The sequence below is a fragment of the Bombus affinis genome, chromosome 13, assembly GCF_024516045.1.
Source record: "Bombus affinis isolate iyBomAffi1 chromosome 13, iyBomAffi1.2, whole genome shotgun sequence".
Classification (NCBI taxonomy): Eukaryota; Metazoa; Arthropoda; class Insecta; order Hymenoptera; family Apidae; genus Bombus; species Bombus affinis.
Window position 1 is genome coordinate 7,463,433 of NC_066356.1, and position 27,803 is coordinate 7,491,235.

General features: G+C 33.6%; 1 protein-coding gene, 1 long non-coding RNA gene and 2 other non-coding genes across 13 annotated transcripts in view; 2 read left to right on the forward strand and 2 right to left on the reverse strand.

The window, feature by feature from the left end:
* LOC126922972 (uncharacterized) overlaps nucleotides 1–27,803 on the forward strand; it is a 299,653-nt gene that overhangs the window by 270,266 nt on the left and 1,584 nt on the right. The window lies entirely within an intron of this gene.
* LOC126922925 (NAD kinase-like) lies at nucleotides 180–25,874 on the reverse strand. 10 transcript variants are annotated; one of them, XM_050735881.1, is made up of 9 exons: nucleotides 25,574–25,874; nucleotides 23,660–23,713; nucleotides 9,172–9,255; nucleotides 4,767–4,896; nucleotides 4,202–4,327; nucleotides 3,908–4,079; nucleotides 3,030–3,382; nucleotides 1,864–1,946; nucleotides 180–1,408 (listed from the first exon to the last, which is right to left on the reverse strand). In XM_050735881.1, exons 1-9 carry the CDS (start codon nucleotides 25,684–25,686, stop codon nucleotides 1,216–1,218), a joined length of 1,308 nt encoding a protein of 435 aa, XP_050591838.1. In that variant the 5' UTR covers nucleotides 25,687–25,874; the 3' UTR covers nucleotides 180–1,215. The 10 variants fall into 10 exon arrangements, with proteins under 10 accessions (XP_050591838.1, XP_050591837.1, XP_050591840.1 ...); XM_050735880.1 differs by lacking the exon at nucleotides 1,864–1,946 and adding an exon at nucleotides 2,003–2,085 and having other exon boundaries at nucleotides 25,574–25,872; XM_050735883.1 differs by lacking the exons at nucleotides 1,864–1,946; nucleotides 23,660–23,713; nucleotides 25,574–25,874 and adding exons at nucleotides 2,003–2,085; nucleotides 14,474–15,077; nucleotides 16,137–16,219.
* On the reverse strand, nucleotides 14,119–14,190 carry Trnae-cuc (transfer RNA glutamic acid (anticodon CUC)). The gene has a single exon. It is a non-coding gene; the product is annotated as a tRNA-Glu (tRNA).
* Nucleotides 20,022–20,092, forward strand: Trnag-ccc (transfer RNA glycine (anticodon CCC)). The gene has a single exon. It is a non-coding gene; the product is annotated as a tRNA-Gly (tRNA).

Here is a 27,803-nt window from a genome sequence, read left to right on the forward strand (position 1 = left end):
TCAAATTGTTTTTATTTTCATTTATATCTCAGCATAAATTTGTCTTTTAATCTAATTTTATATTTTGGTGTATTACTCCTTATCGAACAAAATAAATTGGTTCTCTTATCATGGCTTATATCTTTTGCAATGTTTGAAAATATTTTAGATTATTATGTTAGATGTTATTGATGTAGACCTTATATGCAGTACAAAAATGTCTTTATTAAAAATTTTCATTTATAGGAAAAGTACATTCAAGAATTACAAAAAAATGATCCTTAACCGGATAATATTCGTTGTCAGAACACAAAACTTATCAACAACATCTTTAGTTGATTCTCGCTTATGTGCTCTTTGTTGCAGTTAACAGAACCAGTTTGATAACATTAACAGAATATGAATTCATATAGGAAACATAGACTTATTAAAATGCATCAAAACTAATGAAAAATAAATAACTGTATGTATGATGTGAAATGTCTTTTATAATCAACACCTTTTTCTTTAATATCGTTTAATTATAAGAAATATTAACCATGCTTTTTCACAAATCAATTCAGCAGCTCTGATGTAATCATTTCTTAAATTATTTTTTACTATTAGCATTATTAACGACAATAGTCCTCGCATTTCTTAATCTTATTTTCAATATTGTCTATGTTAACAAAAGTCTATCAATTCAATAAGAAGAAAAAAAGAAGGAAAAAAAAGAAAGGAAATAAAGATCCGTTTCGAAATGATTTCGCGGATTAGAACGTCGTCGTAGAGCGTAGAATTATGCGTTGGAAATACAGGAAACTCTCTTGTTGGGCTTTTTGGTGTATTAATTACAGATTATACGTAAATTCTTGATGATCCTTTATCTCGTAAAAACGAATTCGAAGAATTCTTGAAGAATTCGCAATTCTGCAATATAACTAATCCACTGTTTTTTACGACGTATCCAAATACTATCAGGTTCTTTTGGTAGCTTTGAGTTGCGGTGTACCGTGAATTTATGCATCATTAATGACGCTTAGAGGGTACGTACAATTACTCAGTTTCTTCAGCGACTACTAGACGAGTTCATTCTCCTCTATTCTTACGATTTAAATGAACACAGGTTAGGCTTATTCTTTTCGTGTATCGTGCAGCGAGTCATTGAAGTTCTTTGAGACCAGACCTTACTGATAAATCATAATGATCTTTTAGGATCTGGTTTAGAGGCAGTGCATTATGACTTTCTTGCCTGGCCTAGCTGTCGCGATCTAGAGAGTCCAAAGTGTCATTACTGGATGAATGAGTCAAATCACTTAGTTCATCCAAGTGTTTCTGCTTCTTGCGTACGTTCCAATGCAAACACTCTGCTAATGAATCGAACCAGTCGGTAATTTGGTCCGTAGCGCAAATGCTGGGCACTGGGTAGATGGATGTGGTTACTCTCAGACTGAAAATAGTATAAAAACATTAAAAATATGTAAAAAAAAAAAAAAAAGATATTTGATATGGAAACATGATAACAGTGATAAGTAGTAGCAGATAAAGCATCGATAGTACTTTCAGCTTGCAGTACAGCTAACGTCTCGTTTCTAGGAAAATATCATATTCTCTCAGCTATGTAAGTTGACTTACATTCTGGAAATCTGAGAAACAATCAGTTGTAGCTGTAAGGAAACTCTCCAAGTGAGTTGAAACCAAAACCATGAAATCAAAATCTCTCTTCATGAACCCGAAACCATGGAAACATTGAAAAATGAAACGTACTTCAGAAGGAAGAACAAAATTAAAAAATGTATGAAGCAATGTCGTAATAAGTTACAATATTTTAGAAGAACTGGAATTTTTAGAACTGATGAAAATAAAAAAAGACAAAGTCTTATAGTATTTAATAGTAGGACGGACCTGTCCCCGTAACGTAGTTCTTGTTGATTGCGACGATCAAAGGAGACGTAAGCTGTGCTACAGTCCCTGCTGTTAGCCATTATCTGTAATAACAGCCAAAAATGCAGAGAATTAGATTCAGAAATTGATTGATCTTTACCTATCGCCATGAAAGAGTTCCTGCCTACTTCTGCCATCGAATGATACCCATGAGGTGTTCCTGCTATCCGGTGAAACTGAGATCTATGATAGAAAAGGACTTTCAATTAATCTTCAACAACGGAACGTGATATCTTCTAACAATTGTTTTTTCTTTATCAACAGAATGTATTGGGTTATGATATAAATTCATTCTGTTCTTACACACATGTCACATGTTGCAACAAATATAAAAACAGGATGAATACAACTTAGTAAGTCTAATTGATGGTATGTAGCGTACATTCTCCAGAATATATGTTGGAACAACGGTTCGAAAATTTGTTCAGAAGATAACAAAGCAGCGCATGGTCTGAGAATGCGGGCGATATCCACCAAGTTTCCTTCTATGGCAACGTCATAAAGTACTGACACCACTATGATAAGGAACCTTTAGTGACCCACGCGGAAATACTATTATGTTAACGCTACATTAATTTTTAGAATCGAGGTTTCTTAGCTGCAATGATGATAAAATATTGAAAACGCATTTCCCTCAAGAATTGGCTCACATCCAGAAGGTCTGATTTTAAGACTTCTGCAGCACCATGATAGCTTCAAAACTCTGATTAAGGCTCCTCCTCTACATTATAATAAACATCGACTTGTATTGTACAATTGCAAATCTGAATTTACGTAACTCTACGACTACAGTAGCATCGACTATCACTTTGAAGTTTCTTGATTCTAAAAATTCTATGATACTGGACTGTCAACATCTAAATCTCCGGTCAAAAGATTTCTATAGAATCTCTCAATTAATAATCTTCTAGAATAGAATCTTCCAACAAAAACAGATTATTGCAAATAAAATTTCGTGGAATTCTACAATTACAGTCTACTAATCAAATTCTCGTACAGTTACGAAATTTTTCCGGGTTTACGTTTTCAATACTTTTCGCAATTCAAGACCTTTTGTACCGAAACTTGTGCTGACTACAAAAGGTGTTCGGCACATTGGTAGGATAGTGAAAAAAATTCGGAAATACCTTCAGCTCGACGCCAGCGGGCACAACGATCGGTCTGAAGGACAAAGAGTGAGGGCAGATCGGAGTGATCATAATCGCAGGTACTGAAGGATGAATCATGCTGGCTCCAGCCGCAACAGCGTACGCAGTCGACCCGGTCGGCGTGCTCACGATCAGGCCGTCACCCTGCACACTGGTCACGTGCTTGCCTTCGATGAAGAGGTCGATGTTCGAGAGATATGGGGATGGGCCTCGATCCACGACAACCTCGTTCAGCACCAGCAAATTCGTTGGTGGCCTCGGCTCCTTATCTTCTTCTTCTTTTCTTGTGATGATACATCTCAGCCTGCTCCTCAAGGTCAAGGCCGCGTGGCCTAAAGACAAGCCAAACGATTGTCAGATTTATAACCCGCTTTTTATCACATTGTCAACTTTCAAGCACACCTCTCGCGTGCTAATAAGTTTTCAATAAGCAACTTAATCGTTTCGTATGATTTGTTTCTTGTCTATGCAAATGTTTAGAAGAATATATCGAAGAAATAAAGAATATTAACTTGAGCGGAGAGTTGATTTAATTATGATTTCAATGATTGCCGTCATAAATATGATGTTAATAGCGTTATAAATACTATATAGTAAAATGATCAACACGTTTATTTTACTTTTGGTATTTCCCTAAATCCTTCGTTTTTTGTCACGCTTTTTAATGTGAATAACGAATGACCCCGCGGAGAAATTTGTTATACATTTATAATAATTACATAAAATATATCAAGAGTGCGTTCTTGTTAAACATTATGAAACCCTGCGCTATCAACAAGAAGGAAAGCAGGGAAATATTGAAGGACATAAATTATCGCTATCGCTGGGAACATCGTTGAGAAGTTCCACGTGCTTACCTTCTAGTACATTTGTTACTTGCTCCCGGAAATTGTTGAACTCAAAAGGTGTGAGAAATCCTAACGACCCAAGGTGAAATGCCATGACAGGTGGTACGGATTGTTGAAATAATAAACTGGCATATAAAAGAGTTCCATCGCCTCCCAGGCACACGATGAAGTCGATACGATCCTTGAATAAAAACATATAATAATGACAGATATAATATAAAATAATACAATAGAAATATATTTTAATTATTGAGAATTAATAAGAGCAAAAATAAACGTTTTATGGCGGCTAAAAATAATTACCTGAAGATCATCCGTGCCATCTTTGAAAGTTTTTAGCTTATCTCGAATCTCCCGAAATCTGAGGTCCCTAGCTAAGGCTGGATCTTCCAGAACAGACGCTTCGACGAACACTACCATCCGTTTTTCCTACAAAAACATTCAAATATTACATTTCATAAATGTTAAACACAGAAAATTTAAAAATGCTCGTTGGCCTTTAGATAACTTGGTCATTAAATTAAAAAAATGTGCAACCTCGCTTCTGCAAGAAATATATTACAAAGCTATGTGACTAAGTGTAGATTCAAATCGATAGACCAGAGCACGAGCACAGAGTCTTCGCAAAGAGACTAGTCTAGTCTGACTATGATTACACAAGTGAAAGTATGATATCGTCTAAATAATATATGCGGACGTTCGATAATAGTTTTCCTCTTTGTCCAGTAGATCTGGTCATCGATCTCAATTTATGCACAATGACTTGCATAATTGTAATGATCGAACAGTCAAAGAATCGATGGAATTTTTTCGTATAAATTATACAATAGACATACAAAATGGTCAGACAGAAGAAAATAATACTTACTCGTATTAGCCACGTGACCAATTGTACAAACGGTGGCAATACCGAGTTATCACGGATCTTCTTGATGACTAGAACAGTAAGTGGCGGCTTATACCATGTCAATCTCTGAGAGGCTGGATCCTGAATGGTCCTGAAATAAAATAAACGGCAAATTTGTTAATCGAATCCTATGAAATTCTGGAGGATCGTTCAGACGATCAATATTATTGTCGATATTTAAGGGTTTCAACATTGTATTGACAATATACGTACACGAATTATCTAAAGATTCTGTAGAGTCCAGAAGGTCTCTTATGTAGGATAATGTTGAGATAATTACTATGTAATGTCTATTACGTAAGATAATTTAAGTACCTTAAATATTGGCGATGATATTGACAATAATATCGTGGACACAAAATATTGGCAATGATATTCACAATAATATTGATCGCTTAAACATTTCTTAACGATAAAATATCAAGAGATTCTTCTAGAGGCTTTATTATTACAAAACTTTAATCTTAAACATGACATGGTGTAATTAGTGATAATATCGACAAGTTCTCACGTAGAAATTTTATGCTCTGATTGATAGGAATTTTTTTACGTTTCAGGATGAATTGGACTTTTATACCTAATGAATATTGTCAATCTATAAAGATACGGTGGGTTGAACTCTTTAACATACTTTACGAGCTACCGCACGCGACTCGAACTCGACTTTTTAACATTTAGCCAACCGAATAGAGAGACCTCCCTTCTGTGAAGAACATCGCTGCGTAAGCGAAAAGGGAGATCTGCCTTTTCGACTTTAGCAACGCGTTCTCATTTTTTGTTGTTGCTGTTGTTGTTATCAGTTATTGTTTTTCTACTTTTACAAAGTATAGTATATAATAAAATACAGGAATTTAGTGGTGTTAGAATCAATTAAAATGTTACACTATCAGTTATGACTAAATAAAGTTACAATCGAACGATACGATACTGTACAAAAATATTAAAATCCATTATGAATTTGTAATTTCAAGTCGTGTTATCAATATTTAGTTACCTTTAATATTTTTAATTTTACCTACATTATTTTATACTTTTAATTTGATCTTTTGGATAAACAATATGTGAACTCGTTAAATAATATCATTACCGCAAAATATGATTAACCACTTAAATAATTTTTAGACTTCTTTGTTTTTTAAGTAATGAATATTAGCCCTCGATATTTGGAAAAATATGCGGTTGACAACGTATAGGTCGACTTGTCCGAGCGCGGCGGAAACGTATAGCGCGCGCAGTTGGCTAAGTGTTAACATAAAGGTAATCGATTGTAAATCTTATCAGTAAATTAGGGTCACAGGGATCAAATATGCGATTATGTACATATTTTATGATCAAACGCGGTCATTGTCTTGGTTTTATATCGTTCATTACTGCTACCGATTCTCGAAGCTCTGCGTTAACAATTTTATTAAAAACATTTAGAAAAAATCATAAGATACACAAATGAAAAAAAAATGTAGTGAAACTATTTCGTAGGGAATATACTTGCGCGTTGCTCATCAGAAATATATAATTTAACATATAATTTCCAATTGTCATAAACCGAAAATTCACTTCTAATGTTTCCACTTTTCTGTGCTGAGTTTGTTGTATAATTTTTAAGGTCAACCTGTAATGTTTTTATTTTTCTGTGTCGAATTCGTTGTGTAACTTTTAATTGCCAAATCACATAAGAACCGAAAATTCTCATTGATAAGTAGTCGCGATAGAAAGCCGATGATAAGTATTCACTGGTGTGTGTGACTAAAACGAAAACGAAGGTAATTCTTGATTTGGTAATTTACTGTCGAAGTATGGAGTTTGTCAGACATACCTCTTAGTTCCAACCATGGTGACACTAGACTGAGAGTTGTACTCGTACTGAACGTGGACCGAACACAGCGCTACGTATTTTAACGGTAAACAGTTGGGCCATGCGCAAGCGCACGAGACCTTTCGTACGCACGTGAGAACATCGTGGGGCGTTCTTACATGCAGAATACTTGAAATGACGCGAATAACTGATACACGTGCACGGTTTTATTTGTTATTGTACCTTCATCGACTTCATTATTATTCTAAGAAATTTCATTAATTTCAAAAATATTTAATGCACATTAACATTTCAATCGTTCAGTAATAATCGCAAAGTTCAACTACGATTTATAGTCTTTGGTCGCATTTATTCAGATATAAAAAGTAAATTGATCGGAATTTTGACGTAACAGATTTATAAAAACAATTTTAATTGATCACTACAAAATTTTATACATTGGATTTATCGATACAGAAGATTATTAATTAAACTATTTTGACAGATCGACCTGAATACTAATTGTATGTATATGCAAACGGATGAATCATCGTAATTTTCACATTAAATATGCTCGAAATAAAAGCTTATCTAAGCACACGAATCGTGTCGACTTCAAAAATAACGATATGCTAAAAAAAACATCGTTAATCGACTTTCTTCCTATTTACGCACATAAACTGTATATGTTGAGTAATCACTAAATTATTATAATCATATTAGTGCGCGCTAATTTTAATTCATGAAATTTATGAGACTAAGATACTATTATGTAAAGTTCCTGACGATGATGTATCCAAAACGTATCCAGAATCAAACGCAATCCATAGTTGTTTCTCGATTCTTTCGTTACATAATGTGATTGTCACAATGACAGCAACATTGTTAATATTACTTGAGAAAATCGAGATATCCTGCTTGTTTCTCAACTTGTTCGCTAACAACGTATTTCTTGAGTTTATAAAACCGCTTTCTACTTCCCACTGGCAAAACAACGCTTAGGTTCGCTTAGGAAGTCATTGTCACGGATAATTAGGTCAAAATAGTCGCGCACGGCATAGTTTTTATTTGGTACGCTCTCTTTTGATTTGTAAACTCACCTTCTAATTAACCGAGACGAAAAAAAGAGCAGAGGAAGATACTTTCCAATTCCGTATGATTTTTTAAACTTTGGAATTATCGAGTCATTTCACAGTAATGTCGTTCGACATTATACATATGCAGTACACATGCATTTGGAATACAACATTAATGGAATATCAGATAAGGTTTAAAATTTATGGTAATCAGAAGAATTATAAATGGAATTATAAACAGTTATTAGTATAGAAATAGTCGGTAGCAATGAGTCGAGAATCAACTTTATTTTACCCTATCAATGTTCGAAATTGTATAGAATAAAAAGATATATTTGAAAATTCTACATTTGGTCGGCGAACAACTTTCTAAAGTAATAATGCAATATTTGACACCACTAGTTTTGGAATTTTTCAATAAAAGGATTTAAAAATTATCAGGACATTCCTGCACAATAATTTATTAACTAATAATATTAGCACGTTGAATGCCATGGGAGTCACCGGTGACCGGAACACCAAGAATAATCATGAAGAGAGAAGAACAAATGTCAATAGATATAAATTTTTTATCATTACCATCGTTACTACAATAATGTGACGAAATTAATGCAGTATAAAACATATAAAAATAGTTTTATTTACACATGAAATATATATCTATTATGTGCACCCCTCACTAATGACTGTAGGACATGGAAACACCCGCCACTTCCGTGTTTCAGCTTAATGAACAATAACCCTAAGGAACCTTTCGACTTGAAAGCTAGCTGTTAGGGGACAATTAAGGGCCTTGACAATAAAGTAAAAAATGCAAAATCTTGTAATAGTTCTTTAGGATTATTGCGGGGCCGAATAAGTATGACCGACGGATGGATTATGGTTTGTGGTAGGTCTCGGGACGTAACAACATGGAAAAATTATTTAGCAACGCGAAGAAACAATATGAGGTATTTAACAATCGCAAAAAATAAGTGAATCGAGCGAAATTGCACTATAGCGTTATGGGGCAGGGGTCATCGATGACATCAATGAGATAAATTCATTAATGATGATTATACATCGTAACATATCTCTCGTAGGTAATATTTTAACGTTATATGCATCGCGTAATAAAAAATTCATTGTGGTGCCACGGCAAAACTTTGCAAAACTGACGTGACATTCAACATGTTAATGGATCGATAAATGATAGTGCAGATTGTGGATTTCTACCGAACAATTTTACTATTTTAGACAATTAAACGCATTGTGATTTGTGAAGTTGCAGATTGATAATTTGTAACTTGCATCAAATTGCGTTAATATTGAACTGATAACGGTATCAGTTCAATTGTGCAAGTAGGCCTAGGAAGGTGGAGCATAGCACCGGAAAATAAATAATATATTATTCCTCAATAAAATTGACAAAATTTTTGCATTTTAAAGTTACATATGTATATTATATTATTTATGGAATGATCTAATAAATATTTTCGAAATTTATATATGTACTCACATGATCATTGCTGAATTTTTCATGATGCGCCCGCATGGCCCAAATTGTTGTACGGGACTAGGTGCATTTAGACTTCTAGTTCTCCTGTAAATAAAAAAAAAAAACAAGTGAATAAACAATTAAGGTCATAGTTATGACAGTTACGAACATTTTATCATTCTTATCTAATCTATCTGTTTTCCACTTTCCATAAGAAATAACACAGTTCTGTTATTATCGCTTTAAAACGAGAAAAGAGTTCTATATTTTAATTATCTTAGAATTTTGTTATTAATGAAATCTTTGACGAAATAACAAACCGGCACTGACGTCAAGATAGAGAATTAATAGTAAACATCACATGAAAAAGATACATTTGCATGAATGACTTGATAAATGATAATTGGAATAGCTAGAAGTAGCGATAAAAAAATAGTAAGTAACTAATCAACGACATAGGAAATGAGATTAATTGTTAATTATATAATATCACTAGAAAGTAAAAACTGATGAGACCTTTGAAAATTGAGCGGCCAATATATTAGAAGCTGATAAATAGACACATATAATACACATTACATGTGAAAATATTAAAATGCAATATTCGAGTACATGAATATTCTGTTTCTTTTTTCAATTCCACGTATATACATTATACGTATATACATAATAAATAAATTGGACGGTAATTGCTTTACGCAGAAACTTAGTAGAATTGCTAATTCATAACGCTCATAACTGTGACACATGATTATAAATCTTCGAAGAAAGAACAGTGTCTACCTGAGCACTCTACTCCGTGGAATATTGTCTGCCGACGAGGTGATCGATTCATTCTTAAGACGATCAAGCATATCGCAATTAAAATAAAAATGGTCATTGCACTGAATATCCAGTAAAGGTGAGACTTGGTCTGCCATTTTGTAAGACTTTTATCGAATTAATCAGTTCTGCGTTAAATTTAATTCCTTTCCCAGACCTTACATAAAAAAGTCTATTTATTCCTTATTCTTAGCATCGATATACATATACACATATAACGTTATTCAGAGCAGAATATAATGTTTAAATATTCAGTTGGATTAGAAGTGTTCCACTCCGTTGTTCCCCTAAATATGTAGTTGGCGTACAACAGTTATATTATTTGATGAAACAGATATATCATTCGATACGGCTCGAGTAACCGCTAATAGCAGCAATTTTTCTTCATGATAGAGTCGACGCGAAAACCTTAGTAAAAGCTTAGTCGCAACGGTAGGATATCATTCACCTGGAAACACGAAGATTCTTGAAACGTTGCAAAATCATCTTTGTTTTGCGGAACTATGGAGTCATTAAAACCCGAAGGTCGACTAATGTGAAATTAATGCGATGTCCCCTAAGCGAGTTACCAAGAAATAGTAAGATTTACTCTCAAGGACGCGTTCTTGCTTTGTATCGAGCCTCATTCGTCATATGCTTTTCTACTAAATATTTACAGCTAAATATTTACAGTATAGCACTGGCAAAATTATGTGTACGTTGAATAAATTAATCGAACGGTTCTAAATGATTTTTTTCGGGATTTGGAGTGGCCGTTCGTTTATGATTCGGACAATTTGTCCTTTTTAGGAAAGTCCCAATTTCCTTTGATTTGGCTTTATGGTTATAAGATTTGCGATGCAGGCCTCGTTAAAGAGGGTATTAACTCTATGTCGCGATGAGTCAGATCTAAAGTGAACATCCGGAAACAAACAAAATCCGAGGATATGTATCCACGAGAGTACACAATTACACAATTGGAAAGAATAGATTCCCTTCCCATAGAAACGATGGTACAAAGGAAAACCGTGGGGCGGAGAGTTAGCCTGTAAGGACCAAACAAAACTCCTTGAGGAAGTCTTCAGACAACAGTCTTCATCAGAGCGTCATGCTCCTCGTGTTACTCAACAGCGCAACTAAATTAGCTAAACATAACATTATTCTGTATGCTAACTTGCCAGTGACTCTCTTCGTATATAATAAAGAGCGCAAATAAATAAACTAAACATACTACTACTCCGTATCTCTACTTCCACCTTGAACGTTAATCTCGATCAAGATTCACGATATCAATCGATCAATTGCAACTGACGATCGCCAATTAGTTGAAAATTCGCAACAAGTTTCACGACCTTTCTCTTTTTCGACGAATTTTAATAATTAAATCAGCAATGTATGAATTATTTACTGGCGACGATAAAAAATTTTAATTTGTTAACTCTGAACTCATGTTGGAAAATCCTATTCAAAGAAACGAACCATCAATAACCATCCTTCGTGCATTACTTATTTCAATCTTGTTAATCGATGCACGTCAATGATTCTATGTACAGAATCGGCGTCTCTCTCTTAATGTTATCGAGAGATCTCGAAGAAATTCACTGACCCACAAACACGATCAAATTTTCACATCACTGAAACCGTCCAGAACCAGGGGAAATGATATTAGTCACAAGCGTAGCGAACATTCCTCTCGAAGGCAGTAACTTTTTAGAAAGGACCGAATCCCAAGGTGGCTGTACGCAGAATGACGATCAGATCGGAGGTAGCCAACAATTATGGGATTTTTTCCACGGAACCGTCGGTATAACGTAAACTTCACGGTTTTTGTCGACACTAACATTAACGTACGTAATAATATCCAATTATATCATATTACATTATCTTATCTTATTTTATCTTGCAACGAATCTTCGATAGTACGTTTCCGTATAAGCGTATAGATCGTAGTGCTGTGTCATTGATCTCAAATGACGGCGGATACTCGAACCATTAGAACCCGAATTATTTAGAAATCGAAGAAAAAAATAGTAAAACGAGAAGCAATCTTTACAAATTATTATGAGGATCTTTCGGACATCATTAGGTAACTTTTTCCTCTCGGTTTCACTCGGTCCAACTATTCGACACACAACTTTCTCTCAATTGATTGAGAAACTCGAAGAGAGAAAGAGAAGCCTCGAGAAAAATGAACACGCTGGATGAGAAACGAAGGAAGAAGAGAAAGAAAGAGAAAGAGCCCTTTTGTTCATCAACAACGATCACGTATCCCTAATCGTGGCTTGGCCCAGATTGCCGTGCATGGAAAGCTTGCAAAACACCATGATCGATTTTCTTTCCCAACCTGTTGTCGGCTCTCTCCCCGACTCTGATCTGTTAAAGGAGAAAACGATCGACTCACGGCTACGTCCGGTTCGGTAATCGATTGCATCGAACGTGAATTTCTGAAATTCCGAACGCGATGGTTGTGAACGAGGTTGCTATTGGCGCGTAAAGGCCTACGGGAGCCCATAGGGCCATCAGTGACCGACCTACAAACTATGAAAAATGGAATATACCTGACGAAACGTGAACGCGTTCGCGCTCACAAAAGAAAGGAGCGACAGGAAACACTCCCACTGTGCCGATTCCATCAGGTACTACGATCTTTTTGTACACGTGTACGAAACGACGTACAATGCGTGTCCCCTTAATGATGCCTACCGGAGGCATCAACGTCATCCTTCTACTTCTAACGGTCTATTTCGTTGCCATGCGATATAACCTGAGATAAACAGTCCCGTTCCTTTAGGTTTGGACAGTGGAAAGATAACATTTGAGTTCGTAGGACGTCTTCTAAAAATATGCATGAGTCACTACAGTTCAATTCTTATTTACATAAACGATAGCAGTGTATACCAATTAAATCACAACTTTTTGATCGCCTTTAACTTTAATCCCCTGTTTTTGTCTTATCAACGACGAAATTATGCAGCGTTGTAGTTCTATAATTTCTGCATCGGTTATTTTTGTTAATTAATCGTTAAACGTTATCACGACTGCATCACGAGCCTCTGTTACATAAACGACAGATTGGAAAAAGCGAACAGTGTTTGATATCGGCACGAGCACATGTCGCCGCACGAGATTTAGGTTAACCAACACCTACCTCCAGTCCTACCTTAATTCGGCGTCGTCCATGTTGACCGATTTGTAAAACAGACGCGCTGTTTCCTCGAGGTTCTCAATGATACACACAGAATATGTTCAGAGAAAAGGATTTGAATTGATGCAGGCACGTTTCATTACTAAATAAAAGTTGATAAATAGACGAAGCTCGTTGACGCAACGGGCGGGTCGACGCTGGCGTCGCGACGCCTGACGTACATCACGCATGCTCTAACACTGTGGACCAATCAATTGCGTACCGGATATACGCTTATGTTCGGATGATTTTGTTTAACTACTTTTACGCAATTTCCAGTATGAAAGTGACAATATGAAGTTCACAAAAACGAAGCAAAAAAGATAATCGAATGGAGTATTAAATCAGTTACATTATATTATACGGATTACTTCATTAACAGCCAAATTTGCATTAACATAAATTATGACTGTCATTCACAATTTTTTTTTCTTTATCAACTTATGTTAATGTAATCTATTTTCCATTTTCAATTTATGATAAATACATTACAATTTTTTTCTTGAAAATTTATGACATTACAGAGTAACCGTAAATTTATCTGTAATTGATACTTAATATTTTTTCATTTTTTCCAGATCGTACAGTCCCCGTACTCATCAATTATTCGACAAAATGTATAGTTTATACTGGAAACAAATTGTTAGCTTGCACGAGCGTCGCGATGAAGTGTCCCTGACTAACAAGAATGTTGAGCAAGCAAACTTCGCTCAAGTTTCGCACGAATTGGAATCAGATTACGCGAGGTCCCAGTTTAATTACGAAATTGAACAGCTGTATATGTACAGGTTTCGTGATAGTCGTGCTGCACCATTCGATTTACTTTTCATTTCCTTTCCAACGAAATTCACACTCGCTTCATATACATAATTATATATAACAACAAATTATTCTAATTAATTTAATTTTTTATAATTTAATTAGATTTGCCTTTTACATAAACCTAAGATTAAAATATTGAATAGCCAAAAAGAAAATTAAATTTCCGGTACCGGGAATCGAACCCGAGCCTCCTGGGTGAGAGCCAGGTATCCTAGCCACTAGACCATACCGGATTTCATACTACTTCATAGGAAAATTTCGAAATTTAAGGAGATCATAATTCACTATTTTATATACTTTAATAGGTTAATTGTAATTAAAGAATTTGCAATCAATCAATCACTAGTTCACTATCACTATTCAAATTTTACCCTGAAACTAAGTCTCATATTTATCAATGTTTTATTAAATTTATCATTCTCGCGCATTTATCATTCTTCATTAAATTATAGCAGCCCAAGAAGGAATTATTTTTCCATTCCAATCTTTCAAAGGGTCGTAAAGTAATTTACTCACGGCCAAGTACCGGAACGTTTCCTGCGACGTATTTTCGTATCCTTGTTGTAGTCCTCGACGAAGGGCATGCATGTATCGTCCAAATCGTCCCCTCTATTCCTGACGACATATCGCCAATCGAGCATTTCGCTCGCACTTCGACGTCTCTGTTTATTTCCCACCATGTTTATTACCTATGCAATATCTTTTTTTCTCGAATAGTTTTAGTAACTTCGTGCTGAATCGTGGATCTTATTGTATATTTTCAATAATTTGCCAGTCTAAACATTTCCCCGTTGGAGCAACACATTTTTCACAAATCAAACATTTTATGGTTTCACGCACATATTCAACACTTTAATAGTTTTAATGTCTCAATAATTTTTAAATTATTTTTACGTCTCTTTGTTTTATAGCGTTTGGTACAAATTTTCAGTGACTCTTACGAAGTCGTAGACACATTTGACGATTTTTGTCACACGCGATCGACCATAACGGATCTCCAATATCAATCAACTACCTATCACGTGACACTTGATTAACGCGCCACTTTTGAACGCCCTGAGGCACCGCTTTCTTTCTTTTTTCGTTTGCGCAACGAAGAAGATTATTATGCCAGCTTAGACTAAACAGAGAGCCAGTTGGAATAAGAAAAAAATTTGTTAGATTGAGTTTAGTTGATATTACTTGCACGCTTATGCAAATGAAACTTTGCAAGCGTTGCGCAATTCCCACTTGTCGCTTGTAAGTTCGCCTCCATCTTTTATGCTTGACGTGCAATTTGCACAATTTTCAACGTTCAAACGAACGACTATTTTTTCAAATATAACAAGCTAACAATCTTTTTTTGGCACAATTTCCATAAAAAATTCAATTCTACTTATTTGTCTTGATTTTAACATAATTAGAACCTATTTCTTGTAGTTCAGAAAGATTGCACTTACGAGTAATTAGTGACCCGTTGAAAACGTTTGTATTATTCATCGTTTTAATTTACGATTTATTAAAACGTCCACTTCAATTTATTTTTTCGGTAACGGTCTTTTTTCTAAACTGACAATATAGTAATAGTAAAAAAATGTTGCAAGTATTATGTAATATATATGTAATATATAATATACCTTATTTTCTAATTTATTATCGTACCAAAGGTTATATGTAGATCTGAAACTTTTATGCAAATGCATATTCTGATGGATGCGTGTGAATATGAAAATAAAATATATGCATAGTACTCATTTTGATAATAAAAATTATAATAATCACGTATACACGTAGGTCGTAATTAGGAATCTTCAGATCACTAATATAGTTTCTTATTTTTTCAAACTAACTTTAATTTTATATCGATGGTTATGTCAATAGCAATTAAGGATCGATCGCTTAAACAGATAAGAATATTCTATTTTAAATTGTCTCCAATTTGGTATCGAAATTTACATGGATTGCGACGAGAAATCGGTCAGTTTTTCGAGATAATTTTCTTTGATCGTACAAAGTCGCTCGTCGATCGTTCAAATCGAGAAATTACACACAACTATTTTTAAAAGAGAAAGCATACTTACAAGGCCGGGAATTCTAGCTTTTAAGCGTATCGTCGCGAGTAAAGAAATGTTTCCGGAATTCTTATTCTGGTGAATGAAACGATCGCGTAAGTGTATACGGTATACAGTAATGAACGTACCTCGATCGACGACTGCTCCGATTTCACTGAGCAACCAAGCCTGTACTGGCTACAGCCTCTGAAAGGCACTTACGGCTTTCTAACTCACACACATCCCCACCAATCTGCACCAACTATCTGAATGTACACGCAGTACATGATAAAAAAACATGTAGGGGAAGTGGCGATGGATCGTTCGATCGTCGCCATCAAAATTTGTTGTAGTATTATTCTGCGATTACAAAATCTCAGCAACTTGCAAATTTTTAATGAAAGAACCTGTCTTACGATACGTTGAACATTGATTAGATAGATGAACATTTAATCGTAATTGCTAAAACAGTTCATTATTTTATTCCATGATTGTACGTTTCCTCGCTGAGTTTCCATCCGCAATAAATTTCCAGAACGATTCAGTGAATGTTGTTAATTAGGCATGATCACTATTAGTGGAAAATTCAGTAAACCTTGTCCAAAACCTTTCAACAGGATCTTTCGAAAAAGGATCACCGAAATTTCCATTTATTCTACTTCATTGTATTCATATTTTGTGTTTCTTCGTAAAGCTTTGAAATTTTATAACGTTTGTTGTTAATAAAAGATGGATTAATATATATATATATTCTGTATAGTGTATATATAATAGTGTATATTAGTGTATATATATGAATTACGTATGTATCTGGATATAGTATCTGGAAAGGATACACCAGGTTGGAATATTCTACATACTACGTACAAAAATTTAAGATAACCGGAAAAGGAGAACGGGAGAGTTTCCCTTTATTGACCTAGCAACAAGATCCTCGCGTTTTCGTAACGGACCCTAGCGAATAGCAGACCATATTGAGTACGTTAGAACATTTTGGTGATAGTAGCAGCGTAATATAGTCGGATTGTATAATTTTAATTTCCAGAATACCTCTAAACTGCACTTCTTACATTAGTAAACAAAGATCTTATTTGATGTGATATTTCACCAATTTGCTATTTAACATAAGTCAAAGAGTATATCGCACATAATGTATTTAATTTTGTTTAATTATTGGTTATTATTAGAGTGAGATTTTCTCGTGAAACTCAAGTTAATTTGTTTTCAAAGTTTCTGAGTTCATATGTACATACTTGTTGCTTTGCGCCTGCGTTCCATACTTTCTGGAACTTTCAGATAACATATGCATTTAGATATCCTTTTCACGACATATCCCTTTGTTCTCCCTTTGTTAAAAGAGAAATGCTTGAAAGAAAAAAGGTTCCTTTCATGGCAGTCTCGGCACTAATTTAAGCTAGTCTAGCTAATCGTGGTAAAAGCGACAATGAAAGGCGAACGAACGATTAACCGGTTCATTTTCAAAGAGACCTTACAGCTGCTTGACAGCCTAAATCGAATTGAACTCGACCTACTTTTATTATTCTTTTTAAAATCTAATAGAATATCCGACTTTTGACTCATCATATTAATAATAGATATTTACACGTATGTATGATATCTAATTTTATTCTTTAACGATCAATTTTATCTATTTTCACTTTTCAACGATCGATTTTATTCATTTTTTGTTTAACAAAGAATCACATCATATTACCTAATTCTACAATGGTTAATTTTATATATCTTTAGATAAAAAGACAGTCTCCAAAACTGAAATTTCCTTTCCTCTCATGCCCATTGTTCTTTCCCCTAACGTTTTCCCTCCGGCGTTAGATCTTGATAAGAAAAACCGTAGTCGACTTCCGGTCGTCGACTTCGTAAGTACAATAGTGTTTATTTCTGTCGCCTGTTCTGTCGGACAGTTACGAATAGAATAAAATATGTGTATACCGTGGGCTTAAATTTAAGGAGACACGAGAAAAGGAAAGAAAAATTTATTCGATTCGTTGCACATATTCGCACACAAAGAATAACTTCCTGTCGATCATTCATTTCGATCTACTTTGGAAGTAAGCAAATCCACGTATAACTACTTGGCAAGCCTTCAATTTCGATTTTCTTGAAAATGAAGCCTACAACGTAATCTTGTTATTTTTGGTTTTCGTCTTATCTCGAGCTGTAAAATTTCCTTGATTTCGCCTGTAACAAGGATTTAAACCCACAGTGTATATGTCGGTAAAGCTCCATCGCGAAGAAAATATTTCTCGCGAATGCGAGGCGCTCCATTCGATGCTTCATCGATTGCATAATAAACAGTGGTACGTTCTGCGAGAATATATATAACAAGCAGGTCGTAAGGCATAACTGTAAACCAGTTGCGTGTAATGCAATTATGGTATGAAAGTGATCAAAATTTATTGCAGCCGCCAGTGCCGGCGTTGCAAAACCGATGGGGCGAGAAACAGAGTGAAGTGTCCCGTGGAGAAACAAGCGTTTCATCAGGGCCGTACCGACTGTGCCATTATTTCCACTTTTTTCTCGATATGCCACTAAAAATGATAATTTATGCTTTTTACGTTATGTTGCTTCCTGTTAAGATCTGTGGCGATTGAAGTGTATAAATTAAAGTAAGTTCATGATGTCAACAAGGAAGAGAGTTCTATGCGAAGCGTCAAATAGATAACAGTCTCATTTGCAAGTCAAATAGAGGGAAGTTTGACGAACTCGGGATCTATGTATACTAAAAGTTACCATTTCTATTTTATTTATAAATTTAGCTTTTATTCTGTGTGAATCATAGAGTGGATAATAGAACTACTCGAAAACTGAAGAAAGAAAATTGGAAGTTTCGTTCTTAAATATAGAACTGTGTGAATCATTGAATGGTTAATAGAATCACTTGAAAAATAAAAAGAGAAAATATTGAGAATTGTGAGATACTGAGTCAGAAAATTATGCTTTGTTAAATACAACCTTCTTTACTACTTTACGTGTTCAAGAAAAAATCTGGCTGCGACATTTCTATAATAAGATCTAACAGACGAGCGCTTTCCACAGGAAAATAATGCTCGGACTTATTTTGTGCATTTCATGAAATAAAATACTTTCTCGCGGAGGAATACAAAACTGGCGGTTTGAGGATGATATTGTGGTTAACAGTGAGATTACGTCTTTTTAGAAACACATTAAAAGTGACGAGCAAGTGGAAACGAACGTACAAGCGATCATCGCGTTTCCCCCAGTTAAATTGCCACGATGGGCAGGAAAGTGGAAAATTATGCAAATTTAACGAATGACATCGCTTACAATTGAATGAAAATGTATTATAAAAAATGAAAGCGAATGAAATAAAATTGGGATCAATTTTGACGTACAGTAGAAATAAAAATGACATATATTGTTCACATAATTAAATTTCTGTGTAATCAAAATCAAAATTTAATGAGGGAAGATTATTTATTTTAAATTTTATATACATTAAAATTTTAATATATCATAAAAATAAGAATTAATTAATTCAATATTATACTGTACAATTCTCTGACATACAGTAGAATTAATATTCAATATGTCCTGCTGTATAAGCGAGAACATAATTGTGTTCGACATCTGATCATTGTATTTCTGATTGTTTTTGTATTTTCTAATTTTCTATTTTTTCAAAAATTCTTACATGTTTTAAGGTTTATCTACATTAATCGCAAAATATAATCTCAAAATACCCAATGATAGCTGATATCCAATGATACCCAATGATGTAAGAAGATCGTAAAAATTCAAGCGCTAAATATGCATTTTCATTTCAACGGTATTTATTGAAAATTTGATGTAACTATGCATATATGTAGTACTTTACTGCATCAGATTTTATACATACTTACATATACAATACAGTATATACAAACTTGAACAAGGATCCTTCGTATAAAACGATGAAAGGTTATTGCTAATGTTTATTTCTAAACGTAACAGTATAAAAATACTTGGAATTTCGTGAGCTTATCTTCACTAAAGTAATCTACGCTGTGCAAGTAGCACTGTTGGTGTAGTGGTATCATGCAGGATTCCCATTCTTGCGACCCGGGTTCGATTCCCGGGCAGTGCAGAATTTATTTTTTATTTTTGAGAAAATATTTCTAAAGAAATACAAGCATGTCCTTTCAGTATTTTTTAAATATAAATAATTTAATGTATTAAAACCATGATATATTAATCTTTTCTTAAAAGAAAATTACTTAACAATTTCTACCACTACACCTGTCATTTAAATCCATATTTCTACGTTCTAACGATAAAATTTAAAGCAATACTTCATACCTTTTATCACTACTACACTTACTACTATCACTTTTATCACTTCTATGTTATAATTTCAGATTTTAAGCGAAAATATTCGAATAGAATTTTTAGAGTAAAAACGATGACCTGTTATCAATTTCATTTTCAAAAAGTTTTAACCAGTATTTCATAGCTTTTATCACTACACTTGCCAGTTAAATTCGTACTTCTATATTTTAATGCCACATTTAATGCAAACATATTCTACCATTTTGCATTGATTAACTTCTGTGGATTAACTGAGAATACTTTAATCATCGTTATCATGGTAATTCGACGTGAAATTTTATCAGCAATAGCCCGGTTAACTTGGAGGATTTGTTTTATTACCGATAACAGTACCATACCTGATAATTTTATCGATACTTGAATATCGTTTGAGCAAAACCGCCCTACTCAGCACACTGCCACTACGTTGCATCACTATATAACGGGTACCACTGAAACGACTGAAACGACTCGACAATGTACACTTTCGATCGGTGTTTTGCTGGACAAAGAAGAAAAATAAAAATTTCCAATGATAAGACGGAACCTTAGCGATAACCCAACAAACATTGATAAAAACAGATCGTGTTCGCGTGCTTTACCAGTGCGTCTTGATTTTTGACTGACCTGATGATTCTGAATTCCCAAGATGCTGTCCCCTCCAAATTTACTCTCAGTTTCCTTATCTTTAAATCACAAATTGAACACGTGATATATAAGTTCAAAGCAACTATAAATTAGTCATAGTCTTGCCATATTAGCTCGAACGTACTCTCGAAGGAAGACGTAATGTTATATTAGAATGTAAGTATCGTTATAAAGGAATTAACTCGTCATTTGAATGATAATTTCTTTATTTAGAGATACCTTATCTTTTAACACGTACTTTTGCTTTATAGGAAATTAATTATGTCATATTTACTCTTGTAATACTGACCTAACTGAAATTGTTTTTGTCTTTACTAAGATAATTAGTTCGTATAATCTGAGTAATATAGTAATAGTTCATGTTCAGATACGAATTCAATCGGTAGTAATTCAATCATCTAAGGACTGACTAGAATTTGGTTCCAAAAAATGAAGTCATATTGCAATTTTTAATTTCGTAATTATGAGAGTTTTTGTAAATGTTAGGAAACAATACTACTAACAGTGAAGAGGTTAAAGAATCTGACCTAGTCACGAGTATTTTTATCTAGCTAATGAACAAAGCTTCCAATCTGACACTAGGCTTATTGTTAGTCTTATCAGATTTCATGCTTAGTCTTATTTTGGTACGTTATCAAAGATCATTCGGTGGACTTTCGTAATTCAGTTAGGAGTTTTCGTGTGGTTATATTGCGTTAAACGATGATCAAGATTATTCTGTTGGATTAAATCTTCCACAATAAGTGAGTAATTAATAGTATTAGTAAATTGACAAGTCATATAGTAGATTATAGACTTCGTAATTTTTTAATAAATACGATTATTACTAGGCTTGTTCCAATTATCTAAGAAAATCAATTGGCATTGCTAATTCGTGACACATAACTTTCAACATTTCACTAATGATATTAATTGAATTATACAAAATAAACGAAGAATAAGTGAGATTAATCTGTATTTTTTTTTTTTTGCAACAAAATTGTCAACCTGCTTTTTGGATATCTTCTTACTTGATGTACGATGTGAAAAATTTTAAGAGAGCGATAAATAAGATAAAAGTTTATCATCTATCGCTAACAACAAATTTGCTTTTTTATAAGACTTTGTTTATAATAATTATAGAGAAAAGGAAATCACCGTTTAGTCACTCAAGTACACGTAAACTGACGAAGAAAAACTATTATCGCCGAATGGCGACAATGACATTATGATCTTGAAAATGATAGTGGAGTATTGACAAATATAGACAGATCGACTGCGATCTCGACCTTGCATGCAAGTTACCATGCTTGGATAAGTTACGTGGTAATCATTCACATTCTTCGAATAACATTTACATAGAAGCAGAAGCATCATTTAATCAACATTTTTTAATCGACATTTGCGAGATATTACAGGCTATTCACTTAAATATTTGCTTCCTCGATTTTGTAAATTGTAACACGTAAATGCATATTCTTATGTTTGTATAATGAGATACTTAAAAATATTAGCAACTTTTTCTTTTTTCAATAGATGGTTTACAGTCCCATCAACTATTACGTTATAACAGTTACTATAATAACACAAAGAATTAATTTGAATCAACTATTATAATAGCTATTATAATAATATTAAGAAATATACATATGTATATTGTCAAATAATAATACAATGCATTTAAGGGTTAATTAAATGTTTACCTATTCTAGATGAAAGTGAAACTCTTTATGCACCAAGCTATTGTTCCTAGTTGATTAAACTTTGTTTTAGTTATAACGAGGAATCGTAACGAGGAATATGATCTTTGAACCAGATTGACGTCGATGATCGTAAATGAAAGCAACTAGAACGACTGTGAATTGGATTAACTTTCTTGATCCGACAGGACTAACTTGTTCTCGAACGCTTGGAAACCAGTATCCTCAGTGCGTGTCAATTACACTGCGAGAAAGTTCCTTCTAAGGCTCAAGGTTAATTTGCAACATTCGGTCGATCGAAAGCTAGTTTCTTTTTTAAAACGGTCACGTCAGTTATGAAAAGCTACACTATGCTTAGAGTATTTAGCAAATAAAGTGATCGTATTTAACAAACAAACAGGCATAAACAATTCGATGAAGAAACAACTATAACGTATCTAGAACTAATCTAGAACCAATTAGAAAGCACATGTACAATAATAGACGAAACAAATTCCATGAATTAAATTATGCAGAATGCTAAAGGAGAAAGGGAAGTAATTCGGGTTAGGAAGCGTTCTCGTGTGAGTTACGAGAAAGCTTGCTTCTTTACGAAAATAGGAACAAGAGGAATGGATGTGCATTCCAAGCAAAAACTCAAACATTGTAAACGTATACAGTGTCATGATGGGACAGATTTTGTATTTTATATTGTAAAAGCAATATATAACAGAATATTGATTAATATTTCGTATAAAGACATGGTGAGTAAAAAGAATACGTTATGTTTTTGCTGATAGATATTGGACCCATGTGGATTCTAGCAGAATTTAAAATATTGCTTTTGCAATATAAAGTGAAAACTCTGTCTGACCGAAAACTTTTGCACATTACTGTACATAAACGGTGCGTTACACATATATTTCGTTTGAGATATTACGGAACACAAAAAACACAAAAGATCATACAAGGACTCTTTTGTCATGCTGATGGCGCTAGTTACAAGGGCAAGAATGTTAAAAAGTAGAAATCTGCGTTACCTTCGCGGTTCCACTGCCTCCAAGTAATCGACTGTTAACTCGCATCGCGTGTTGCTTCAAGAGAAAGAGAACTGGTTAGATATCAGTGAAGAATAGATTAGTCAAATAACGTGTATCAAATTCTTAACATTTTGAAGAATTTTCAGTATTAGCTGTTTCAAAACCGAATCATAGAAATTTTGCATTTGTACGAGAACAATAAGCAGATAATGTATACATACAAGGAGGGTTAAAAACATTAATATTAAAATAGATATAAAAATGACTTATGTAATTCACTCCATCTGCTAACAATATAGAGATCTCATTAGAGTTTGAAATTAGGCTGTGGGTCATTAACAAGTGTGTATATCATTTGTTGATAAACTATTGATTGAGCGCTAATTAGACATTAATTGGATATCAATAATATGATAATTCTAATATTACGATCACGATGTGCGTGCATTTATATGTAGCTTTCCATTGTATGCACTATTCCAAAATAGAGAGCGTTGTTACAAATAAGAATAGCAAGGTCCGTTTTCGGCCTTGCTCTAGATCGATTAAATCATTTCTGTGAAGGGTTTCGATCTAAGCTTGTAGTACGTAGAAAGTATTAGGACTATAAAAAAAAAAGAAAAGAAATTAAGATCTTTGATAGAAGATAAACATCTTTGTTGTGATTTTTCTGTCATACTTGAAGATCACAGATAAAAGACATAATAAGTCTATTTTTATTGGTTTTCTGGTTTTAAAGCCAGTTAATGATTAAAAGGATGTATGTTAATATGAAATATTCGAAATGCGAATAATTAGATTTAAATTTACAAATTTTCATGGAAAACCAATAAACCAATATTTAAGCGGGATGATATTGTATAATATTATAGTTAGCCTCGTAATTAGAGTGAGGATATTCATATATATATTTGAGAGTGTGTACAAAAGTATATTCATAGTAAACTATTCAATATTTAGTAAGTGAAATAAACCTCTGATTGAGTCTCATTTCTTTAATTGTATAATAATAATAAAAATATAAATTTGTATTGAAGTCCTCAGTCTACTTATAAAGGCCACCATCTTTTAAATGTTCAAAATATTCACAAAATCACATATTTAGAAACAAAATAAAAAGTAAATAAAAATCTAAAAGCAAATAAAAAGACAATTTTGAACTTGGTTGAATGTATTCGTTGAATATTGGCTAGTATTCTTACAAAAGGTAGAAATACGGGTGGTTATAACGAGTTTCTCTTGTGGATTTCATTTGAATAATAATACTGGAAAAAAGGAAAAAATAAATCATGGGCGGCGGTTAGGAATCGAACCCGAGTCAATCGCTTGTGAAGCAAAAATGCTGAATATTACACCACAATAACATTTTGAAAGTGAAGTCAGCCCCACATTGTAACCTATTGCTTAATACAAATTGATATTGTAGTGGGTTTGAGCATTCTTTGCCCTTGACTTTTACACCAACTGTAAAGAAATTTCGTGTCCATGGATGTCACGGCCGTGTCTCACAATCAATGAGCGTATCTCTTATTTTCAACGCGTGTTCCACAGGCGCGCTCCTTGCGAGTCCGATAGACGTGAGTGCCAATTTATTTTCGGCCAGCCGCTTCTATTAATTATACACGCGACAAAAATCAAATAATATTATGATACGCGAGTTAATACGTGTAACAAACAACGCGCGTTATAATCGGTGACATAGATTCGTACACGATTCATGAAATTTAAATGATATTCCATAATTGGAACAACCTATCGATCCTGCATCTAGATCGTTCTTGAATCAATTAAACTTCACCAATCAACACGTAATCGTAATTTATAATCAAATCATTTTTCGACTTTAATCTTGCGCCAATTATTTTAACAGAATATTAATTGGTTAGTTTAACAAGATATTGATACGAATACTACCTGAACGTTTGCTGTTTATCGTGCATCTTGATGACAATCGTTTTTTTCGAAGCATTTTCATCCAACTCAAGATCCACCATTGCTCTAGCCAACTGCAGATCTCTCTCATTCATCCTGTTCAGCTTTCTCTCTTTTCCTTCTATTGTATATTCTATCACCGTGAAAAATAATTGTTGATGTGGTATATTTGATCGTAGAAACAATGTTGACTTGTTTTGACGGATGCACTATGAATCAGCAAAGGATCTAGTTGCGAGAACCACACCAAGAGATGTCTCGTCGCGTACTGAAAGCGAACACTCACGGAGTTAACTTTATCGAGGTTGTTACACCTATGGATCGGTTGCTACTCTAATGGAATCCTCTTTCCCTTCCCTCCAACATACTTTTCTTGCCACTCGCCGAATGCATAATATCCTCGTGTTAATACCGGCCGTACAATTTTATTATCCTCGGCCGCAGTCTAGGCAATCTACTCTTTCGCGATACATGCTTAGCACAACCGTCTGTTCCACTTTCGAATCATCTCTATACTTCCCGCTTTATTCCCTATTGGTTCTTCGATTCCTGTTCGTGCGTCGACTCACTTAGGTGATCAAAGACAAAAGAATGGTAGATGACATTTCATGGTAGTTCATTTGTTCAACGGTCCAATGTTACCTTGCTCAACCTGGACATCAATCGTCTGCGTAAGTTGTGTAAAGACATAATGGAAATTACTTCGCTATGAAATTCTGCACTTTTGTCTAGACTGCTCGTTGAATAATGTAAATAAAGGTTGTGAATGCTTTTCAGACGATGCAGTTTTACAGCAGACGACGGTAGGCTTTAGTGTTTGATTATTTTCAACATTGTCAATTCCATATCAAAATATGTACAATTCATTATTTACAACTATTGAAGTTCTTTCGAAGACGGTATCTCGAAATTGTCTATCTAATCACATAATTAGGATTTACTGTTCTACTTGGATAAATTGTATTCAATTTTTAGAGAACTGATGCAGAATGCTGTAAATAGTTGTTGTTACAGTTCTTATATTTCTAACCTGCTTAGGTAATGTTTTACTATTCTTAATTTATTTATCTAATTAGATGTGACTCTGCATTTTGCACCTCGTATATGATTCTATTGTATATATTCATCAGATAATATGTGTTTTTATATTCATGGCTCCGAAACTCTGAAAGATTGTTCTTTATTTTATGCTAGATGGCGATATTCCTTTCTTCTTATAGTTCCTTTCAAGCTCAGTCGGTAAACTCCATATTGCACATAAAAGAAGAATTTTGGTACTCGTGTCAGTCTTTTTTTATAAACTTAAGCAACGTACAAAAATTAGCACACAACGTGAACAATAGTTTTAAATGTAAAATTAATGCCAAAGATGCTTTCATAATTGGTGTCTGTATATCATGGTTCATTAATGTACTGAACAATTGACTGTTTCAATACATGATGATTTTTGCGAAGTGTAGTGTTTTCAATAAACATCTTACATATATACATTTTTATATACGTTTTAAATTTTACCAATCAATGATTATTAATTGCAATATTCTTGTCTCGTTACAGTGCTAGTGAGATTTCAAAATGTTTTGTACAATCTACACAATAAAAGTTTCTAAGAAGGTTAGTAGATTTTATTTTAATACTATAACCTCCCTTCACATTAGAATCATATTTTATTTTGTTCTATATCGATTGAAATTAATAAAAAATGACGATAAAAGAATTTTCAATGTCTTATAACATTCATGAATAATAACAGCAAGTATAAGTAACATACATATAATTCATGAAACTTGTCATACGAATGATATACGAAAAAGTCTTATAAGTGTTAAATGTTTTGAAATTTTAGGACAATTATAATCAATTATTCGTATAGATGTTATAAGTGTTGAATGTTTTAACATCTATACGAATAATTGATTATAGTCGTCAGATTAATAATAGTATTAATGATTCATAATAATGTATGAGTAACATATAATTAATAAAAATTGTCATACGAATAAAAGTATAAAGGCTCTTCTGTATACATACGTATGTACAAGATATAAGTTAATGACAGTTCCTTCGGCCCAGATATTATTTTATTTTCAATTAAAAATTATCTTTTTCCAGCTTTTTATCGAATAATGAGTTTCTCAGATTCATTTTTGTTCGTCGAAATGATACTAGATCATTTGTGTTTACTTTTTATAGTTTCTAGGTATATCTTACT

Coding starts and splice junctions, on each gene's coding strand:
- LOC126922925 (XM_050735881.1), bottom strand. CDS start 25,686: ATGAATGAGAGAGATCTGCAGTTGGCTAGAGCAATGGTGGATCTTGAG. Junction 9,256..23,659: donor GAGGCAGTGGAACCGCGAAG/GTAACGCAGATT, acceptor TTTTATTTACAG/GAGAACTAGAAGTCTAAATG. Junction 1,947..3,029: donor CCGCTGGCGTCGAGCTGAAG/GTATTTCCGAAT, acceptor CTGTTATTACAG/ATAATGGCTAACAGCAGGGA.